Source organism: Quercus suber, unplaced genomic scaffold (assembly GCF_002906115.3).
Source record: "Quercus suber isolate HL8 unplaced genomic scaffold, Cork oak 2.0 scaffold_542, whole genome shotgun sequence".
NCBI lineage: Eukaryota > Viridiplantae > Streptophyta > Magnoliopsida > Fagales > Fagaceae > Quercus > Quercus suber.
This window is the reverse complement of record NW_027069990.1, coordinates 488,088-511,283: the sequence shown is the minus strand read 5'-3', so window position 1 is coordinate 511,283 and position 23,196 is coordinate 488,088. Positions and strand designations below refer to the sequence as shown.

The following is a 23,196-nucleotide window of genomic DNA, read 5'->3' as shown; positions in this document are numbered from 1 at the left end:
TATCATGTCAAAGCACCATTTGTGCTAAAGATAATAGGTTCTCTAGTTCAGTTTCATTAGAATCTCTACCGATGCTGAATAACACTATTATTTAATAAGATAAGTTTTGGAGAAAAAATTTACCTTCTAATTGGTTTGGAGGAAACTTGCTTCAATTTAATAAGATAAGTTTTGGAGAAAAAATTTACCTTCTAATTGGTTTGGAGGAAACTTGCTTCAATCTACTGTGATAGTTAAAATATGATATACATGTATCATGTGAATAGTCTTATAAATCGCCACACAGTGATTAAATGAGATTTGAAAAACATTCCTCCAACTGGTTTGTAGGAAAACTTTGTTCAATGCAAAAATTGGACATAAACCTATGATCAACATTAAACTTAATTAATATGTTTTTCTCAATAATTGTAGAAATAAAATTATAAAAATTTATGTCATTTAACATATTGGGACAAGACAGACAAAAAAAAAAAACTTAATTTAAAATAAAATAAGGATGCACAACAAAAGGTAGATAATTTCAATTCTTATAAAAAAGTAAAACTACATTTTACTTGGGAGTTAGAGGACTTGGGACTAACTCCTCACAGCACAAACTCTTAACCATAGACAATTTATTTCAGACTGAACAAGGACACAGAGAAACAGAAGAAAAAAAAAAAGAAAGACTGACTGACTCTTCACAATTAATAACACAACACAACTCATAACACCGAACTTGGCAGGACACAAGTGGTAGCACACAGCGCTGAAGCTCATCTACCACATTATTTTTAAGCATATCCCATCAGCTTTCATACTTTTAAAAGTTGGATTGTTCAACTAATGTAGTACATTGGGTTGGGCACCTTAAATGTCCGATAGCCAACATGTTCTCCCACTAGATCACTCCACTGATCTCCCACGTTCCCAACGATTCTGTAATGACCCTTAGCTAGAAGCTCGTTTCTTTTCTTTTCTTTGTAAATTTGTGATGAGGTACCCGCATCAGAGGTTTGCCTGTCACAAAAGATAATTATGAGTGACCAAAAACTGTAAAGATGGTTTTTTTTTTTTCTTTTTTTTTTTTTACACTAACGATGCTTACGGGATCCTTGTACCAATTATCAAAGAACAAATACAAGAAGTCAAGAAAGAGAGTTTAAAAGGAGAGAGATACAACCACCAAGGGTAGTGGTGGTTCATCGGTCATAGGCTTACTCTCAATTCTGAAGTAATTTTGTGGACACTAGTTCTTGGTTTGACTCCCACAATCGGAAGCATGTATATATAAATTATTAGTGAAACATCGATTTCTTGTACATCGATGTTGTGGTAGGACTGGAGCAGCTATAACTCACTAAATCTAACGAATAAAATGCTTCTATGATTACGTCCAGATTAGAAAAAAAGCCAACTTTGATCATCCTCCTCCTACGTACCTTCTTTTCATAATAATAAAAATAAATAAATCGTAGAGAATACAAATATTTCCATATATATTTAATTATAATCAAAATGACATTTTGTCGAGAACTTATTGTTCAGCGATGTTATATAATCTTTTTTATAGTACTATAAAGAGAACTTAAAAGTGGGGGAAGATGCATGAAAAAGTGTTAATTGAAAGAGTGTAAAGTGTAATACTTAGTATAAGACATGAGATTTGTATTCACTCCAAAGCGTCTCAAAACCTAAACCTACAAATACTGCATAATTTTCTACCCCCAAAAAAAAATATATATATATATATATATATATGCTATAAGACATTGGTCTAAGACTCAGGGCTGTGATTGCATTTAGGAACTGTATGGTGCAGTTTTTTATAACTCTAAAATGCTTGGTGCTTACTTTAGTATGAGCTTCTCCCAAGTGGTGAAACCTAGATTCTTCAGGTTCTTTGTTGTGACTTCTCTCAAGCTCTCAGCCTTCCTGAAATAAAGACAATCTTAAACCCAAGACTTTGCACTTTCTTGTATAGGTCAAGAATCCCAGCACTGCTGGTGATATGCCTTTCTGTTCCCATATTGCGAATTTTGTCGAGTTATATGGCGTTCCCCTGAAATAAATATTGATAAAAGTGATGAGAAAAAGGATAACCCATCAGATGCAGATATATTTACAACAATGCTATTATTAAGGTGGAGACAAACTCAATTAGTAAGCAGATATTTACTACAATATTACTATATTGTAGTAAATTTTACAGTGATTGTTACCATGCATTAGTACTCTTTAGGTTATCTCGGGGTAAATGTTTGTTATAAAAATTTAATTACTTACCAAAAGCAACATCAGGTTGAGCATAATAAGGCAAGTTAGACAGCACAGTATCAGCAACTCAAAGATCCAAAGATTTGTCCTGAGGTCCTTGGGGAGTGGGACGGTCTTGGCAAAGTTGTAAGCAAGATCAGCCACAGCTTGAACATCCTTACGATATTGGTAGCCGAGCATGTAGTGTCCAACGTAGCTTACACAAGCTTGTGGAACCACAGACCACTCACGCATGTTGTTAGTTTCGACGGCTAGACGCCAACTGAGGCAGTCAAAGCCGGGATTGTGGTGGTGGGGGCTCCTTGGCATGTTGCTATAATGGTGGCAAGGAAGAAGAACAATGATAAAACCTTCATGGTTATTTGTAAGGGAAAGAGCTAGAGAGTAGTTTGTAGAAGCTGATAGACTTCACTGCATGGTGCCTCTATATATAGGTTTTAACTTTGCAAAGGGACCTTACTTAGGGATGTAATTTACTCAAACACCACTACTCCAATAAAGATCATTTCAAATGGAAATTCAGTGAGACACACTTGGTAAACGAACCCTATTAACTTTATAAAAGATGTTTTTGTAGTGTTATTAGCAATTTTAAAATACAAAACAAATCTTGTTTATTATCGGTGCAATTTGTAAACTGTTTTATAGTAAAAATGTTAATAATTTTAACATTTTTTTCCATTTCAATGAGTCTAAGAAAATAATTTTTGTTTTAGATCTATTGAAAATTTAAAATAATCTACTGTGATTGATACATAATAAAAATAGTATTAGTAGTGAATTCAAGTCAAAGTGATGTTACTTCAATTATAACAAATAAAGTCAACAATTGTTTTAAAAAGTAGAAAAATGATTAAATCCTCTAAAGTTCTTAAGATAGTTTCATTATAGAGTTTCTAAAATTTTGTGCATTCATTTTGACATTGGTGAGTCAGATTTTACCACTACCAACATTTAAAAATATTGATTGTCATGATTTTGATATTTATTAAAATAACGATGAATATGGCAAAATTCAATATATCTATTCATTTCCAAATGAATAAAAAAGATTTTAAAAACCACGTGATAGTAGTTACACTAAAAACTTTAAATGATTCCAATTTATTGTAAGAAATATTATCTTCCTTGGATTTCTTTTTCTTTTAACCACAAATTATAAAATGACATAACAATTAATGTGATTATTAAAATTCTTGTAACTGAATTTATTGGCACATCTTGGTATTTCAAACGGAAACATCTAATGTTCAAATCACTCCTAACTCATAGTAATTTATCTAATTATCAACAAACAAACCACACAAAAAGGCAATTAATGTAATCGGTGCCAATTGCCAAATCAACATGATAATATATTTCTTCTCAAAAAAAAAAAACAGATAATATATTTCTTAATTCTACTTTTTTTTTTTTGTGTTTATAAATTGACACATTAATTTATACAACATATGTAATGGTAAAAATCTGTAATTAATGTTTCTAATAATATATTTCATTTCAATTATTATGATTTACTTTTTGCCCTACGCATGTGGGAAGGTTGCTTTTTACTTTACCATGTCTCTAGTTAAAAGTATTTATGAAATACAGCACATGTTGACAAGTATGAAGTATCTGATACTGCAGCATGGGTTCTTTTCCTCCATCGTCTTTTCCGGCTTTCTCATTGGTTTCTCTGTTGTTGTGGATAAAAGGACTGTGGCTTTCTTATCATTCGTGCTACATTTTAGATCTTTTGAGTAGGGGAAAAAAAACAACAATAACAACAAAGTGAAGCATCTTGAATTCTTGATTGGACTCAAACGGACATAAATAAAACTAGCTTCGATATATTTGGCCACAAATCCAATTGCACGTTGGATTTAATTTTCCGTCAATTCTTTTGTAGTTCTTCTTCTTACAATAAATTGTATTATTCAGGGGAAAAAAACAATCTCCCTAGGACCCATCACAGCAAAACAACAAAAGCCATAGTGTGACTAGTGTGGGTACCCACGAGTAAAACACCAATTCGTCAGAAGGAAGAATATGAAGAAAGGAACAAGCTTTTGAATTTGAATTAGATGTATAAAAAATTCGAATTTAGTCTTCCATATATTTATAAGCTTATATATATGAATTTGCATGTAAACATAATTGACACAAAATTAGTATAATGGAATGACATTTGGCAAGAAATTTGAGTATATTTAAAATCTAAAAGCATTTGGCATCAATAATATGACATTTAAAATAGATAAATGTTATGTCCAAAATATTTTCACAATAAATCATAAATAATAAGTTGTTACAGGTTGTTATTGGTAGGCAAAAAAGTAATTTCAACAGTAAGTTTAAATTAAAACCAATAATAACTTACCACATATGATTTATCATGAAAGTGTTATGAAAATATTGTGGATGTACATAGCACCTCTCTTTGAAATAACATTCAACATAAAATTGAGATGCAATTAAAATCCAATTAAAGTTCTTAATCGAACTTTTTTTCATCTTCTTTTATATATTATATAAGATTATAAAAATCTTACAAGATAATGTGTTAAAATTCTACACACAACAACAAAGTAATTCAAAAATATATTTATTATGTTTATGTAGCATGAATTACATTTTCATTATCACATCAATTCATTACTTCTTTTTTAGTAAAATTAGTAGTAATTTTAACTTTTTTTTATCCTCCTTCCATCCTAAATTTATGAAACCAAATTATTGGAAATTAAACATAATAAGTATTTTTAAATTTTCTAGGTGATTAGAGGCATAAAGTCCAATCATAGTCTAGGCCCAAACTCAATCCTTAATGTGTAAGCCAATAATACTACTTTTACAACAAGTCAATTAATCATAGTCTATTGTAAGATTAGTTTAAGGTTTAGTTCCTATAAATAGCCCAATCCGAGTTTAATGTAAGTTTAAAATTTATATTATAGTGAAAATGTAGCCATCAAAGCTTTCCTTCATAGATGTAGATTGTTAGACTGAACAACATATATTTTGCATCTTCTTTCTTTTGTTGTCATTCTCTTTCTCTAAATTTTCATAAAATCTAACAGTGATAATCAAGTTCTTGAACCTTATATGAAAAGATTTTTGACCCGTGTCAATGATGTGATTTGTCAATCATTAAAAGTTAAGTTGGAAAATTAAGGTAATCTCTTAAGTTGGTATTGTTATTCGTCGTTCAAATTTTAGCTTGAATTCTATATTGTTGAATGCTTCTTTAGTGCTGTCGAATGCTCTTGTATGACTTGACATCCCTGAAAACCATATCGATGCCTATATATCATGTTCTTTTCCATTTCCTACCATGTAGTATAAAAACTTTAAATTTGTTCATTAAGGTTCTGAGGTGCATTAGGAACATGAAGACTATATATATATATATATATATATTTTTGGAAAGGAACGTGTAGACTTTTTAAAATATCTTCTAAAAAAAGACTTTTTAAATAAATAAATAAATAAATATTTATTTTTTAGAGAAAATGCAGACTTGGAGGACACTTAATCAAAGTAGTCGATTCCGTACCGTACTGGCCGTACTGACTGGTATATACTGTACCGGCAAGCATACCGGTACATGTAACTCCCTTATTTCGTACCGGAAAAATACCGGGCGTACCGGCCAATTTTGAGCAATACCGGCCGGTACAGAAAAAAGTTTTTTTTTTTTTTTTTTTTTTTAAGTTTTGCAATTTTTGAATTTTTGTTAAGGCAAAATGGTAACTTATTTGCATTAAATTATTAGTATTATTTGTTTTCTTAGCATGCAATGGTAACTTTTAAGCTTTTTATTTTTATATTGTGTTTTTTTTTCTTTTAATTGATACTAAAGTCTAAAACCATGAATAATTAGTTCTAAATTGAGGAAATGTTTTAAGGTAAAATTTTATATTTATTATAATATATACACACACACATACATACATACATATTAAATATATATATATATATATATATATACATATTATATATATATATATATATATATTTATAAATATAAAAAATAACTGTAAACCCGAAACGGTATACCGGTATTAACCGGTATCCGAAATATATCATACCACTGGCCAAACTGGTACAGCCACCGGTACAGTATTGACTCCCTTGCACTTAATTCGCCTTTGACATACTGCTCCATCTTTTTTTAATATTATACGATGCCCACACACACACACACACACATATATATATATATATATCCTTTTTTTTTTTTTTTTGAGATATATATATATATATATATTTATCCTTAATAACTCAAATGTTACAATGTTAATAAATAAATAAAAAGTCAAATGTTACAATAAATTCAAAAAAACTCAAAACTTGACATATTGTGATTAGCACAGTGAAATGATGTCATTGATAGTTTAATGTTGAATTAATCACAATATGAAACCTTAATAATTTGAGAAAAAAATTTAAAATTTTGTGTTTATAACATTATTTTTTTTTTTTTATGAACTGTTATTTATAACATTATGATCATTCATATTAAGTTTTCTTTTTATATATACATCAATAATGGAGGGTAAAGGGAATGTTTCCATTAAAAATACCAAGTGGTATCAGGCTACCAGCCAATTAAGTTACAAGAGTCTAGACATATATTAGCATCTTATAATTGGACCTTTAGACCTTCATTCACCTCCTATTTACAGCATAATAAATTTCATCTATTTTCAAAACAAACTTTAGAAGACAGATGATAAGCAGTTTCTAATAAACAAAAAAGTAATTTCAATAGTGAGCATAAATCAAAACCCATTAGCGTTTCTTGCTTAAAATTTGTTGGCAAAATTGTAATGAAACTTTCTCGCCAAAAAAAAAAAAAAAAAATCCCTGTAATGAAACATGGTGAGTAAAGAAGGTTGTAGAACTATTGTCCAATCTTTCCAGTTCTTCAGGAAAAAAATATATATATCAATTATTGTCCTTGTACCGTAGCATTGTCGTTTACAATTGGTTAAGGCAGCGATAAGATAACGCATCCAACGGCCACAATTATTTTTCATTCTTTATGGGCCGGGTAAGGAATTTGACATTTTGTAGCCACACAATACAAAGGGTACGTGAAGCCACGTTCAAAATGTTTAGACATTAATGGACCTATTTAAAGGGGTCCAGTGGTCTTAGCTGGGCCTCTTGTCTTTTTCTTTTTTTATCTCTTTTTCTTCCCCAGATTGAAACAAGGTACCTCTTTGGTCTTTTGCTTTGTACTGATCCACACAAATAAAAAACGTGGAGATTCGGTCTATTATTTGTTTCTTTTATACATAGAAAAACGTGTGAAAGTTAGGATTGCTGCATTGATATGAATCTTATAAATTGACCTCCCAATCAAAAGTGGCCAGTGATAATTCAATAGCTCAAAAGAAAATGATAAATTTGAGGTGACTATCAAATTTATATTATAATAATTAATAAATAAATAATTTGTAATTATTTCTTTTGGTTTTGGGTTTAAAAATTGACACCTCAAATTACAAAATTTGTGCGCTAAAATCTATAATGTTTTTAATATCATTCAATTAAATGAATTTTTTAATTATTATTTCTTTTAAATTAATACATCAATTTATAGTATTTTTAAGTAATTAAAATTTTGTAATACTCTTAACTTCTAACTTTTAAATACCATCTGAGTTTACTGAGCTCAACCAAAGTTGAGAGATTTTTTGTTTTGTTTTTGTTTATTTGATCCATGACAAAAGTTGGATATTCATAAGATATGAAGAATATGCGGCGAGTGCAAGTATCATTGTGCTATGCGTGGATAAGATTTTGTCATTTTATTGGTCTGTACATTCCATACGGCCACAATTATTTTTCATTCTTTATGGGCCGGGTAAGGAATTTGACATTTTGTAGCCACACAATACAAAGGGTACGTGAAGCCACGTTCAAAATGTTTAGACATTAATGGACCTATTTAAAGGGGTCCAGTGGTCTTAGCTGGGCCTCTTGTCTTTTTCTTTTTTTATCTCTTTTTCTTCCCCAGATTGAAACAAGGTACCTCTTTGGTCTTTTGCTTTGTACTGATCCACACAAATAAAAAACGTGGAGATTCGGTCTATTATTTGTTTCTTTTATACATAGAAAAACGTGTGAAAGTTAGGATTGCTGCATTGATATGAATCTTATAAATTGACCTCCCAATCAAAAGTGGCCAGTGATAATTCAATAGCTCAAAAGAAAATGATAAATTTGAGGTGACTATCAAATTTATATTATAATAATTAATAAATAAATAATTTGTAATTATTTCTTTTGGTTTTGGGTTTAAAAATTGACACCTCAAATTACAAAATTTGTGCGCTAAAATCTATAATGTTTTTAATATCATTCAATTAAATGAATTTTTTAATTATTATTTCTTTTAAATTAATACATCAATTTATAGTATTTTTAAGTAATTAAAATTTTGTAATACTCTTAACTTCTAACTTTTAAATACCATCTGAGTTTACTGAGCTCAACCAAAGTTGAGAGATTTTTTGTTTTGTTTTTGTTTATTTGATCCATGACAAAAGTTGGATATTCATAAGATATGAAGAATATGCGGCGAGTGCAAGTATCATTGTGCTATGCGTGGATAAGATTTTGTCATTTTATTGGTCTGTACATTCCATATTTGCCGACAGAAAATTATGAATTATACTATCATGCAATAATTGGCATTTAACCTTTGTAAAAAAACAATGATAAAAGCTGCCTTAGAGGGTGACTCGTTAGCAGTGATAAAAGCTTTTTAAGGGAGGATGCTAGCTGCTTATCTCCTATTGGTTTGTTGATAGATGATGTCAAGTCTTTAGCTAATAATTTTGATGAATTATTGTACTCTTACACTAAGAGAGTAGGTGATTAAGTAGCCCATGGTCCGGCTAAATATGCAAGAAATATTTTATATTTTGTAGTGTGGATAAAAGATGTCTCACCACAATTATTTTCGGTTTCAAGCCTATCATTAATAAAATTTCAGTTTTCTCCCTCAAAATAAATTTAAAAAAAAAATCTTTGTAAAAAAAAAGATGACTTTGATTCACATTGTTGGTCTATGAAATTTTCCAAGCAAGCACTATTATTTTCTGAAGTTTTGAATAGATTTTACTGATCCATAAAATTTTAAAAAGAACGTTATTGATCTTTTTGTTAACTTCTATTAGTTTTTTTTTTAATTTTTTATGTGGCAATGGAATAATAACATAGTATATTCTAAGTGACATAACAATATTTTTTATATTAAAAAATTACACATCATAGTTGACATATCAACCAAGCCAAAATGGATCTGCTTAGTTTTTTTTTTTTCTTTTTTTCTTTTAATAGTGATATAACCTATTTGGATTTGGTATTTTAAGGTAGAGATTTTGAAAATATTTATTAATGGTTTTGAAAGCATAAAAAGCACTTGTAAATTAAATGTTGATTGAATTAGTATCACAGTACCTTTTCGTGCTCGGATTGGATGGGGAATTTTGGAACTTGCTTGGTCCAGATGGGGGCTAAGTAGCTGCTGGAGGTGGGAATTGGGTTAGGAGTTAGGACTCAGTTCTCAGTTTTGGTCCTTTTGGATTTGGGGAGACCTGTTTTAGCTTGAGTGACATGTCAACGATGATGGGTAATTTTTAATATAATATACAATTTCACGTCAATTAAAAAATGCAATATCATTGTTCCGTTAGTCATATAGGTAAAAAAACTAACAAAAGTTTACAAAATGACTAATATAACTCATTTTTTAAAACTTTATGAGCTAATAGAGCTCATTTGAAATTTTAGGAGCCAATAGCACCTACTTGGTAAACTTCAAGAATCAACAAAATATTTAATTATTTATACCTTAATGTTTCAAATAAGCATATAGTAATTATCAACTCACTCAGTAACAATTTAGAAATTGTTTATTTTTTGGTAGTTTATTTATATAGTATATATCAAAAATATATAATTTTGGTAATTTTTATGTTAAATATGTTACAAAAAGATAAAATTTAATTTATTTCAAAAAATTTTAAAATTAGATTATTTACAAAATCAAAACTGAGACAAAAAACCAAAAGCAATTTCCCCCTTATTTTCTGTTTCCAAAAACAATTTTCTATTTTTGAAACTAAAAAACTTGTTTGCCAACCCTAAATTGGCAGAAAATAAAAACTGTTCTCAAAACTCAATTTGTGAAGGAAACTGAAAACATGCAAAAGGTTGTTTTCAGTTTCTAATTTTCAAAAGTCAATAAAAATATACATTTAATTTAATGAATCTATCTCATTTAATAAGTTAGCATTAAAGTTTAAATCCTAGTAACAACATATTATTGTTTTTTTTTTTTTTCCTTCAAAAAATCCTAGTAACCAAACATGTTTTTTATTTCAAAAATACAAGAAAATTATTTTTTCTTTATATTCCCAAAAACAAGGTTTTGAAAATAGAAAACAAAAACTATTGTCAAACATAACCTAAATTCTTTTTCAACATTTCCCAAACACGACTTTTTTATGATAAGTCTATTGGTGAAGAATGATGGGTCTTGTATTTGTCTTTTAAAATTTACCATGTAAGACCATTTTCGGCCCACTTAAAACCCAAGAAATTAAAAAAATTTTAAAAAAAATTGTGCTTAGGCTTTGTTTTTGTCTTTTTGAGTAGCAAGGGGTAGATGGATAGACTTACCTTTAGATAGAAGGAGATAAATGAGGAAATAGAGAAGAAAAGAGAGAATATATTCGGATCACATATCCTTTCTTCTTCTTCCATATCAAGCATACATACAGTATAGGATTAGAAAAAGATTTCCCCCTTTTCTTAAACTTAAGAAATCCTTGGAACTGGAAAATTGAATTGAAAAGATGCTTTTGGTTTGACCATTGAAACTACAACTTTCATAGGGACAAGCTCCAAGCATGCATGACCTTCGGGAAGGGGAAGATTTTGTGGCTTTGATAGAAATAAATGTCCTTTTATATTTGTAAGGGAAACGATAAATTTAGATGCAATCTAATACATCAGAATAACTAATAATTACTGAAGGTGAGCTTTTAAAACTTTATTAAGTTACAAAACACTTTCTGTGTTAACCTCAAAGCAAATTGACTATCAGGTCCAAACACCAATTGGGCAAGAGATGTTTATCTAGTTGCACTAGGTTAGAGATGAATGCTTAATAACACTATATTCAATAAGGTAAGTTTTGGAACCTTGTTTTTAATTTCTAGAAATGTTATCCCGACCTTCTCAAACCTTAAAACTGAAATTAGAGATTTGAGCCGGCTTTCAGAATCTGCCGTGCAGTAACAATTTCTCCTAGTTTGTTCTCCTTTTTCTATTTTCCCGACAGTCGATTTGCATCGCAAGTATGACCTATAAGACCTATAATATATTGTTAGTCCATAAACAACAGTAACAGATACATTTCACATGAACTATTTGGAGAAACAGATAAGGCAAAAACAAAAGTACTTACAGCTGCACAATTGAATCAAGCAATAACCACCTCAATTGTGAACCAATAATGTACATTTTAATCAGCAACCTTAACCACATCACGTTACAGCAACATCAAAATTTGCATAACTAAGATTGCCACTGTCATTCAAAGCAACTTGGCTAATATAGTAAGGGGAAAACAAACATACAAAACAAAAAACTAGAACCAAAAATTTAATTGAAGCAAAAACTAGCTTGATGTTTTGAAGATACAAGTATACAACATTATTGTGTATAACAAGGGTGCATCACTCATGAAATGTGTACATGCTGGGTTAAAATTCTCCAAGGCACAACCAGAGAGTCGAATGCTCACTTCTTACCCTCGAAAGAAGTGACAGCAAATATGTAAGTACTTTCTTGGGTATCCCCCTCTTCATTGGTGTGAATGTGTGATGTCATTAACGTATGCCCAGGTCTCCAAAAACATGGTCACCTACTTAGCAGCAAACCAATACTACAAAACTTTAGCTCGCTCCAGGAAAGTTTGATAGTGCTCTAGTTTGCAAAAGTTGCTCCTACAAGGAATTGCTGTGCAAAAGCAGGCCATAGCTTTTTTGGTAAATGTTTTGCAGATGCAGCTATATATAGTTAAAATCCTTTACTGAGTTTTTGGTAAATGTTTTTTTAAAAGTACTGTGAATATTTGAAATAACCAATATAGATTTCATCAAATGATAGGAGAAATTTTTAGAAAATAATGTTCTGGAAGTTTTGAAAAAATCATAGGTAAAATTTTGATCATTAAAATAATTTATTAAAGTCAGGGCCTGCTATCAACACAGCAGCTTTGTAAAGCAACCCCTAGCTGCTTCCCAACATCTGCTGTGAACCACAGATGCTTCCTGCACAGCAGCCTAGCTGAAGCTTTACCAAAACTTACCAAACTCATCCTCCATTACCTCAAAGGGCTAACAACCCAACCAGTAATCGGACTTTGCCTGCGAAATCTGACTTTCCTATGTGAACCACTTTGCAACCGTTCAAGTACTGTATATGTAATTGAATCTGGTGTTAACCCCTGCTGCTTAAGTTTTGCATATAGATCAACTGCTTCAGCAGTTCTCCCAGACCTCTCAAGACAGTCAAGTAAGATATTGTATGTTACAATGTTAGGATAGCATCCTTCAGCAAGCATCTCATCAAACAACCTGCAAGCCATCTCAACTTTATCTGTCTTGCCAAAGCACTCAATAAGCGTGCTGTATGTGACAACATCAGGAGTGAATCCTTTCTCTTGCATTTCCTTGAACCTCATGTGAGCTTCATCAAGATCACCATTCTTCCCAAGGCAATTGATCAATGAATTATATGAGACAATGTCAGCTTTACAATTGCTGTTCTCAAGTTCTTCAAAAATTTTAATAGCCTCATCAACTTTCCCAGCCCTACCAAAGCTAGAGATCAGAATATTATACGTAAATATTTCTGGTGAAGGACCATCTTGCTTCATCTTTTCAAAAAGATCATGAAGATGAGAAATTTGCTTCAACTTGCCAAGAGCTGAGAAAACGGTATTATACATGATCGTATCAGTAGTTATTCCCTTTTCATGAATCTTACCTAGCAGGTCCATAGCCTCTGTTGTCTTACCTGCATTACATAAACTCTCTAACATGGACCGGCAAGCATCCCTATCCCCCTTATCATGAAAGTTCCACATGTTGCAAAATAGCCTGTGAGCTTCACTTGCATGGCCCAATTTGCTCAGCGCCCTTACAAGATATGCATAGATCAACTTATTCATGTATTTCTTTGATATGTCGACAACCTCGTCTAGTCTACCAAGCTGCCCTTCTGCAGCCAGAACATTCAAAATGACACTATATGTAAACTCATTGGGCCGACATTCATTCTCTACCATTTTAGAAAAGAGAAATATGGCCTTGTCAACCATCCGACCCTTTGCAAGTGCCTGGATCATAGTATTATAAGCAATTAAATTTGGTGAAAAGCCCTTTGCTAGCATCTCCTGAAACAGTGCCAGTGCCTCATCAGCTTTACCAATCTTTCCATTCATTCTGATCATGATTGTGTAAGTGAACTCATCTGGTTCACAGTGCTTCCGTTTCATGTCTTCAAAAACCTTGTAAGCCTGTTCAACCTGTCACAATTCTGCAGATCAGATAATCAGGATCCATGAAAGTAAAACATATTGCACAAAGTCAATGAACAGGTCACTTCAAATACAAACAGTAATCCTTGATTAATTCATATTTTGTTGAAATTTGCTTATAATCTTTTCATTTCATTTATTTAAAAATCTTGTATTTATATGATAGTTACTTCTGCGGCTCATGTGAAGCGTTATACTAGCAAAACTACCTTTATAAGACTTTACAAGTGCCTTAGTACTGTCACTACTCCATAATTTTCTTGCAGTGAGTTGAGTTCGTCATCCAGTGCAAAATCTTATTAGCCATTTCCCAATTGCAACAAGATGTCAAACAAATTTGCATATGTCAAATAGATTGAACAAACAAACATATTAATTGAAACATCTAATTGATTTGAGCTCTCCCTGCCTGAAAAATCAAACCAAGCAATGATAATTCTTACATGACACCATGTCCACATGTAGCACTCACAAACTACATTTTCCTCAACATCACACTTGCATACCAAAAATCATTCCCAAACAACAACACTATGTTCTCATAAATTATGGCCAATAATACTATATTATATATTAAGCGTACTCTTGCAACACTTTAAAAAAGGCAAAGTTAGCTTCTTTAGCCATCATCGCCAAGAGCCTTGTAACTCAACTGGTTCGCTATGAATTCTCATCAGACTAATCAAATACTAAGAGTTGCATAAAACAATGAGATTATGAGAATGTTACTTGTCATACCTTTTGGTCTTTGGCTAAAGCATCCAACAACATGTTGTAAGCGAAAATGTCCAACGTATGACCTCGCCGACGCATTTCGTTGTAAACACCAAACGCCTTGTCGGAATCGTAGGACCTTAAATACGCCTGAAGCAAGCACTTGTAAGTGTAAGGGTTCATGGACAGCTTCCACTTACCGATTAAGGAGATGCAAAGGTCGAGGTCTTCGGAGTTTCCGAAGAACCCAATGAGGATGTTGACGGTGGAGATCGTGCCGCGCGTGTTGGAGCGGTCCATCTCGGAGAGGATCGAACGGACGAGGTGGGAGCGGTTGGGGACGGAGGGGGATTTGGAGAGTATGAGGAAGAGGCGCGTGTAGGTGAGGGAGTCGTGTTGGAAATTTGGGGAAATGGAGGGGCAGAGTCGGAAGAAGGAGAGGGCGAGGGAAGGGTGGTTTAGGGATTTGAGGATTTCGGAGGCTTCGGTTGGAGTGAGAGGGAGAGAGAGGGCGTGGAGGTAGTCGGAGAGGTCGAGGAACGGTGATGATGATGATGACGACGTGGAGGGATGTGATTGGTTGTGGTTGTTGAGGAGGATTTGTGTGGCTTTGCAGATGACGTGGCGGCGGGGGATTGGGTAGCCGCGGGTGTCTGTGGGGTATGGGGATGATGGGAGAGGGGTTACTTCGGCGGAGAGTGAGCGGCCTGTTGGGGAGGTGGAGGTTACTTTGGCTGTGTATTTTGTAGCGTAGTGGCGGCGCGTGGAGGTCACTACGGTGGTTGGCAAGTGGTGGAGTTTCATTGTGGTGTGGGGTTTTTGTTGGGGTTTTTGGCTCGGGAGTGTTTTTTTGAAGTTGAGACTTGGAAGTTGAAGACTTGAAGGGTCAGGTGTGATGAAACGACACCGTTTGTTTGATGGGCACATTGGTTTAATTTTTGACATTATGCCATGCCAATTTTGGGCTTGGTGCCTACCAGGTCCATAATTAGTTGGGTTTGGACAGACTTCGGTTAGAATAATAGTGGAAAATGGATATATACAACTTCGTTTTTTTGGGGGACATGGGACTTGAAAAGGGACAGACTTGAAGGTCAGGTGTGGACCGTGAAACGACACCGTTTCTTTGACGAATCTAAAATTTCTATTCAAAAAAATGCGACATTAGGCCTTGCCTACTTTGGGCCACTGTAAGATGGGCTCACAAACCTTATATTCCTCGTGGGCCACTCGCATCTTTTATAGGTCGTTAAAAAGAGAGACGCTTACATGAACATACATGTGGTAGGATGTTCGAGTGTTGATTTTTTCTTTTTCTTTTTCTTATTCTTTTTCTTTTTTGTAACAAATAGATAATATTTGTTGCTAATTACATTTATTGACACATCAATTTATACTTTCTTTGTTAATAAAATTGGTAGTGGTTTTGGCATTTACCAATTAGTTAATAAAATTTGGACAATTTACGAAACAAAAGGCCATTATAAGAATGTTGGAAACTTAAAAATCTCCAAACTTACATAACCATTTTCCTGAAATTTCTCAAATTATTCACAGATCCCAGAATGTCAGATACAAAATCATCCAAAAACCTGGACAAAGTTGGCCTCTGAAGTATGGCTTTTCTCTTGTTCGATTTGGCACAGATCTAGATTGAAAATATTTATTACATTAAAAATAAAGTTGTTTGCATTTTAAACATGGACAACACAAATAAATGATGCCACATGTGAAAATAAAATTCAAACAACAATAACAGCTTGTTGAAGCTTTGCATTTGCAGCTTTGAACAAAAAAATTTCTTACAAATTTTTTATTTCAAAAATGCCTGAGTTGAAATGCAGAGGGACTCTCACTTAGATTGGAACTTGCGGCTAACGGATTCATAGCTGGGGACGCTGAGAACTGCACAAAAGAAGGGAATTTAACTTACTAACCAGTTCTAGTAAAAAGTAAAACAAGATCATATAATTCTGTAAAGAATAAAAGATTACCATCCCCATATGATGCCATGGTTAGAGGTGAAGAAAGAATCTTCTGGGAAATGTTACAAATATCCTCCAAAGTGATTTCATCTACGGCCTTTAAGAAATGCTCCACAGGCAATCTGCAAAGGTCAAAATTAATATAAATGACCAATTCTACATTCATTTCTATATATAGCAGAGTACTGCTGTATTTAACTCCCAGGGAAATTATTATCTCCAATGGCTATGGTAAATATTTAAATATTCTAATAGTCTAACTACAAAGGAGCTTGCTTCTGTTTCCTTCATTTGCATTTGCACTACACCACAACAATTATCATTCATTCCTCCAAAAAATTATATGATATAATCCTAGTGTGTCCAGTAGAATACACTTAGAGTAAGATGCAAAAGCAGATTATAGAGGGAAGAAATTCTGTGCTGAATAGGAGGGAGAGAAATATAATCCATCTACTCATGGCATACCTCTTTCCATATGTCAAAATCTGTCTCCCAATATCCTCTGATGCTATTGTCTGCAGTTACAACCATTATAAACCCATAAAAGCAAGCACCAAATTACAAATTAACCAAAAAGAAAAACTAGGGGGTGGGAACATACTCTAGATTCCAGATTCATCAGAACAGCAGATTTGGTGGACTGTTTGGCACGATCAAGCTGACCCTGACTAACTGTGAGACCAGCCATAAACAATAAATAAATATATAAATAAAACAAAGAAACAAACAAAAGAGAGGGCTTAGTATCAGGAATCTTGCTAAGATAACACAGAATGAGAGGGATGCAAAACACACCTTGTCCACGTGTTGCAATTGAGATCAATTCTCCTGCTGCTAAATCAACAACTTTTGATGCAAATTCAGGGACCTAAGTACACAAATCGAACATCCTCAAGCTTAGTAAAAAAGCTTAAATGGTGGCATAAAAATTTTACACATAATCAAAATAAATTAATAATGTCAGCAAATCTAGCATAGTATTCAAATTGTTTTAGAAAAATGCAAATTCAGAATATTAAAGATCTAATACTCTATAAATATACACAAAATTACACTATCTAGCCAAAGAAAATAGAAAAGGGCCTTGCATTCTTTTTTTTTCTTTTTTTGAATATGTGTATAATTCCATTAAAATCAGGGGAAAAAAAAGTGTTACCCAAGTACTCTAATTGAAAACAGCGGGACAAACTATGACAAGGGGGAAAAAAGCATCTATGAAAAACTCTTGAGGTCAAACAATCTGGGAAACCCTCAACTAAAAACGATGTAGGCGACAAAGTCCACTCATACAAGGACTTCAGGAATATATATTTAACTTGACCCTCAAAGCATTGAGAATTACGTTCATGCCAAAGGCACCACATAAGACACAGGAACAACTCGCCATATTGATCAGCTAATTCATTTCTTTGTCAATATAATCCATATTTATGAATGGACTTGCAGAATTACAAACTAATGAAAAATTATACATATGGCTAAATTACAAACTATACCCTTAAAGTTTGGGGTTGTTTGGATTTTACACCCTGAAGTTTGGGGGTGTTTGGATTTTACCCCCTAAAGTTTCGGGGTATTTAGGTGTAAAATCTAAACACCCCCAAACCCTAGAGTGTAAAATTGAAATCCTAAAACTTCAGGGTGTAAAATCCAAACACCCCCAAACTTTAGGAGATAAAATCCAAATTTTGAAATTTCTGAGTGTAAATCCAAACACTCCCAAACTTTAGGAGTGTAATTTGCAATTTAGCCTATAAGTATTATAAATTTACACTGGACCAACTGATTTCCAAAGAATTTCCATACTATCAATACGTATCAACAGAAGCCATCCTCTAAGACAAAGCTACTATTTACTTAAGTTATTAAGCTCATATGTGTCAAAGTTTTCTTGTCTAACCTTTCATATGAATCAAGATGAAATAATAAAATGCACAACCAGTAAACAAGCATAATGTCCAAAATCATCAAATAAAACGCCAACAACCTTAGTGAAGGGCCTTAATTAAAGATAAACAATGAGATGGCCATCAAAGCCTACCTAATTAGAAAATATTAGTTCATCCTCCAGCGGTATCATTTTATTCTTGTAAATATTATGCCATTTATACAAAACCAGACTCACATGCACATGTCCCTACAGGAATGTGTATATCCACCAAAAGTGTTGATCAAAAGTCACAAGAATGGGAAGTTATAGGATATTTGCTTACAGTGCTAGCATAAATTCCAAACAATCCAGTTTCATTGAAGATGCTGTTGAATGCAGAGAAGGATTGGACTTGTTGATATTCATTCAAGACTCGGAGATCTGTATCCAAACAGACATAACATAAATTTAGATCTCAGAAAGAATTGCTACCATATTCACAGAAAGAGCTGGTGAAATTCAACAAGAAATGAGAGTAAAACAGAAAGAAAAGTAGTTTCAAGGAAAGGATGACAAATTAAATACAAGTGACCATAACCAAAATAAAACCAAGTTATAACTATGAGACTATTGCCACCATATTCACATAATGAGCTGGTGAAATTCAACAAGAAATGAGAATTACACAGAAAGGGGACTAAATTTCAGGGAAAGGGGACAAAATAAATACAACTGACCATAATCAAAATAAAACCAAGTAATCTAGCCAAACTATTTGAGAACACCTAGGTAAAACTTAAAACTTACATAGCCGCGAGTGCATCCCTTTTCCAGGGCCCCCAGCAGAGAATGAACCACCTCCTCCCATAAGCATCTGCAGGATTCACACTTGTTAATTCATAGCCATTTTACAACTTATTTTGGAGCGTGGGGGAAGGGGGGACTGTGTTGAAAGGAATGTGAGGAGAACACTGGTCCCAAATGCACAATATCTATTTTAAATGCAATACCTGAAGAACAGTCAAAAGGACAGCTTCTTTCTCTTTACGCCAGCCACCAGGAACTTCAAAAGCAAGAGCAACATGTGTGCACTGTTCTTGCAAGGAGTTGATCAGATAAGTAACAGCACAAATTAAAAGTAATAATAAATAAAATATTCTTAATTAGATGACCCAACAAAAAGTCAAATAGTATTGATACATACCCCTATGTCAGCGTGACGACGGTAATCCCCTCCAACATATACAGATTTAGGCTCTTCAGCACGGTGCACGCTTGGTAAGTCGGAGAGAAGCGGTTCTGCAACTGATAGAAGCTCCTCATGTTCAACCCCAGAAGCTGCAAGAACCATCCGAGGAGCAGTATAATTCTCCTAAAAAACAGAAATAAACCACTATTTAGAAAGCCCATGCACACGAAGAAGAAAGATATAGAAAAAACAATCAAATTATGGAAGTCAACCAAGAATTGTCAAATACAGACGTCAAACACCATTATGAAAGTAATAGTGCACATGCTCTATTTAAAATGGTTCATGGTCTTACAGTAACAAATTCCTTCAAAATGGTGCCATCCAATCTGTTTAGTCCAGCTTCGTGAGCCAAAAGAGGAATTGCCAATGCACCAGAATAACCAGCAGAGTGAATTGCCTCCAATAGTAAGGCGTGAGGATTCTTGGAAAGTTCATCAATTTCTGCTTTCACCTTTTGCAGCTGAAAAAAATTGGGTGTACTAAGATCAGAACATTTGATGCAACCGACTACTACAAACAAAAATAAACAGGAAGATTTAAAACTATGTACGGTGTCACACATGAAAGCCTCCTAGAACTGTCTGATCTCACATGTGAATGTCAAAATAACATGGAAACCAAAAGAAGTTGGGAAAAATAAATAGCTTCATACTGAATTCCTGAGGGAAAAAGAGTACAATTCGGTAGTTATACTCCACCTCATCCTTTAATTAACACAATCAAACTCCTTAATTGTCCAAACTGATGCTCATGCAATGGCAAAGGAAGTTATTTAGCAACAGGAGTTCAATATGCCACTTGCTTAAATAAGAAAACTGTCCAGCATATATCATAGAAAAGTAGGGGAATTTGTAGTTTGCTACTCTTTCAAGTTTATTAAAGAAAGCTAATGATTAAGCCCTTGGCCACTCAAGATACAAAGATCAAGAATAGCTAGGCAACTATACAAAATAAAAATGGAAAAGGAAATCCATGGAGGCTCTTTTATTTTATCTTATTTATGGTCACTAGAGATATTATGCTACAAATAGGCTTATCCCTCTCTAAGAGCATTCACATTGGTTTATGCAAAATATCTACTCCATTATACTACAAGTACCAACTTTTTCTAGTTTAGCTAACCACTTTACCCACATCCAATTCTCTGTTCTAAACTCTATTTTATTTAAATATTCTTTCTTTCATATTTCACTATTTCCTCCCTTTTCTTCTCTCTTCCTTAACCAAAAAACCCACACTTCACTGTGTTATCTATTTTTAGAGAGCACTGTAGTAAAATTTTATTTTGGCTAATGTGTTGGTTATCCAATGTGGGTAGTTGTTTGGGCTTATTATAGGCATTTTGGGGGGTTTATACTATTTTAGAGAAGCCAATGTAACTCCAACACTCCAAATCCCTCCCCTCCCACAGGTTTGAGGAGATATATCACTATGTCACAAAGGTTAGTACAAACTAGGGCTTCTTTCCACTAAGAATTCTATAATTATATCTATTCAATATTACAAAAAGAACATAAATAAAAAATATTACCTCTTCATTGACTTCCCAATCCAAGAAGGCAGGGTTCCTCACAGCGTCAACTAGCAATTCTACCATTTGAGGAACATATGTCTTAAGAGCATCAAAAGTGTACCCCATTTGCTCCCTAGAGGCTGAGGCTCCAATGTTACCACCAATTGCTTCCACTTCCCTCACAATGCGCAAGTGGCTTCGATTTGTTGTGCTCTTGAAGGCCATTCGTTCTAACAAGTGTGAAGCCCCAAATGTTTCTGGTGTTTCATAAATGGAACCACAATCGAGATACAACCCTATTGATGCGGCAGGATTCTGATCAAAACCAACCAGCAAAACCTTGATCAGGATTAAAAAAAACAAAAACAATGGTGCAGAACTTTAACGAGAATATTTAAACAAATCAAAGTATACAAAAGGTTTGCCCATACAGGTGATGTTTCGGAAGCTATTGTGACACCATTCGGGAGAGTTGTGATTTTAGTTTTGCTTGGTTCAACATAATCAGGTAGTGGAGGGGGAAAAGTAACGCCTGCAAGTGGGATTTCGAGAGAAGGTAAAGTAGCCGACTTTTCCCCTGTCAGCCAGCTGAAGAAACCCCCAGAGGATGTCTTTGCAGCAACTGCACTCGAAGCCGCAAACCTGGTGGCCCCCAGATTGCCCACACGACCCTACTCAAGCAGTTTTGTTACAAAGGATGATGCATAAATAGTAAGGCATCAATGTAGAATCATCATCAATGAAATTTTACCAGTAACTTTCCTACTTTGATACATGATAAAACAAAATGCAAATGTAGGGTCACTACTAAACAAGCTACCATCAGAGAATCCAATAAAATTTGTTATCTTTTGTCCAGAAACATATAAAAACATAAAGAACCCTACCTGTTTCCCCCCACCAGAAAATAAAACAGACTATTTACACATTCAATACTAGTTGCAAGTAAAAAGTTCATCCCAAAAATGAATTGAAACAAATTAGAAGACATCAGATATATGTGATGTACAAAAAGAAAACTACCCATATGTTGCATAAATAATATAATAAGTTAAGCAAAGCAACACCCAGCAAAAACCAATGTCTGAGCATAACCAGAGACAAAAAAAAAAATCTTTGAAGAATCTAAAGCTGATTTTGGTATTGCTAAGGAAAATTCCTGAAAACGAAAAGTCAGCAGGTAACATTAGACCCATAGTTTACACTAAAACTAACACATTTCTCTTCCTAATAACCCTTAAGATAATCCAATCCTATAGATATATAGCTTAAACAAAACAAACTCAAATCACTGATTAAGCTCTCCACCCAACACAAAATCATAAAAAAATCAAACACCAATACCCAATCATCAAAACCCAACATACCAACATCAGATCTAACATACGAAAAGTCAAAATTTTTAAGAAAAAAATAAATAAATTCTCAATCTTTACACTTTCATGATGTTTGAGTCTAAGCTAAGATGTCTTAACTTCATAAACCTTTTTTTTTTTTTGTGTCACCTACCATTTTCTAGGGAAGCAAACAGAAAGTTAGGATTAGTTAGAGTGAGGAACAGGGAACTGACCTTGAGAGACCTGAGACGTGAAGCTGCGGTTCGGTACATGGTGGTCGGTTAAGGTTGGCTGCAGTCAAGCCCTAGAATAGATTAGAAGAGAAGAGTTGAAAACCTCGCAGTCTCGCACTGTCTGTCTCTGTGATTTTTTAGTTTTTTTGGGTTTAGTTTTTGAGGTTTCTGAAGAGAAGCTATTGAGGTGGCGACACAACACAGAAACAAGTATTGGGCCGGTCGGGACTTGGTTATTTATCAGATCAGCCCAACTTTCGCGAGTTAAAAAAACAAAACAAAAAAATTTGCCAATATAAAAGCAAGCCCAACCTAAACTTCATAGAGATTAAATTAAAAAGGGGAATTGTGATCGGTACCCTTTTACTAATCACAACTCGCCCATGGGGTGAGTTATATTACAAGTTGTGATATCAACA

At 33.4% G+C, this 23,196-nt stretch overlaps 3 protein-coding genes across 3 annotated transcripts; all 3 read right to left on the bottom strand.

The window, feature by feature from the left end:
• Window positions 1-514: 514 nt before the first annotated feature.
• LOC112023711 (acid phosphatase 1) lies at window positions 515-2,568 on the bottom strand. Its single transcript, XM_065764118.1, is given in 4 exon segments — window positions 515-1,002; window positions 1,837-1,933; window positions 2,269-2,322; window positions 2,325-2,568. Coding segments are annotated over 4 exon segments (576 nt in total). The 3' UTR covers window positions 515-821.
• A 9,186-nt stretch (window positions 2,569-11,754) lies between these two features.
• LOC112023710 (pentatricopeptide repeat-containing protein At1g51965, mitochondrial) lies at window positions 11,755-15,500 on the bottom strand. The gene is made up of 2 exons (XM_024056332.2): window positions 14,609-15,500; window positions 11,755-13,858 (listed from the first exon to the last, which is right to left on the bottom strand). Exons 1-2 carry the CDS (start codon window positions 15,386-15,388, stop codon window positions 12,653-12,655), a joined length of 1,986 nt encoding a protein of 661 aa, XP_023912100.2. The 5' UTR covers window positions 15,389-15,500; the 3' UTR covers window positions 11,755-12,652.
• A 565-nt stretch (window positions 15,501-16,065) lies between these two features.
• LOC112023697 (mitochondrial-processing peptidase subunit alpha) lies at window positions 16,066-22,951 on the bottom strand. Its single transcript, XM_024056318.2, has 13 exons — window positions 22,778-22,951; window positions 21,639-21,878; window positions 21,226-21,522; window positions 19,987-20,154; window positions 19,647-19,814; window positions 19,453-19,533; window positions 19,250-19,316; window positions 18,786-18,883; window positions 17,368-17,440; window positions 17,174-17,244; window positions 17,038-17,087; window positions 16,579-16,691; window positions 16,066-16,489 (listed from the first exon to the last, which is right to left on the bottom strand). The coding sequence occupies exons 1-13, from the start codon at window positions 22,814-22,816 to the stop codon at window positions 16,437-16,439; spliced, it is 1,518 nt and encodes a 505-aa protein (XP_023912086.1). The 5' UTR covers window positions 22,817-22,951; the 3' UTR covers window positions 16,066-16,436.
• Between the last annotated feature and the right edge of the window lie 245 nt (window positions 22,952-23,196).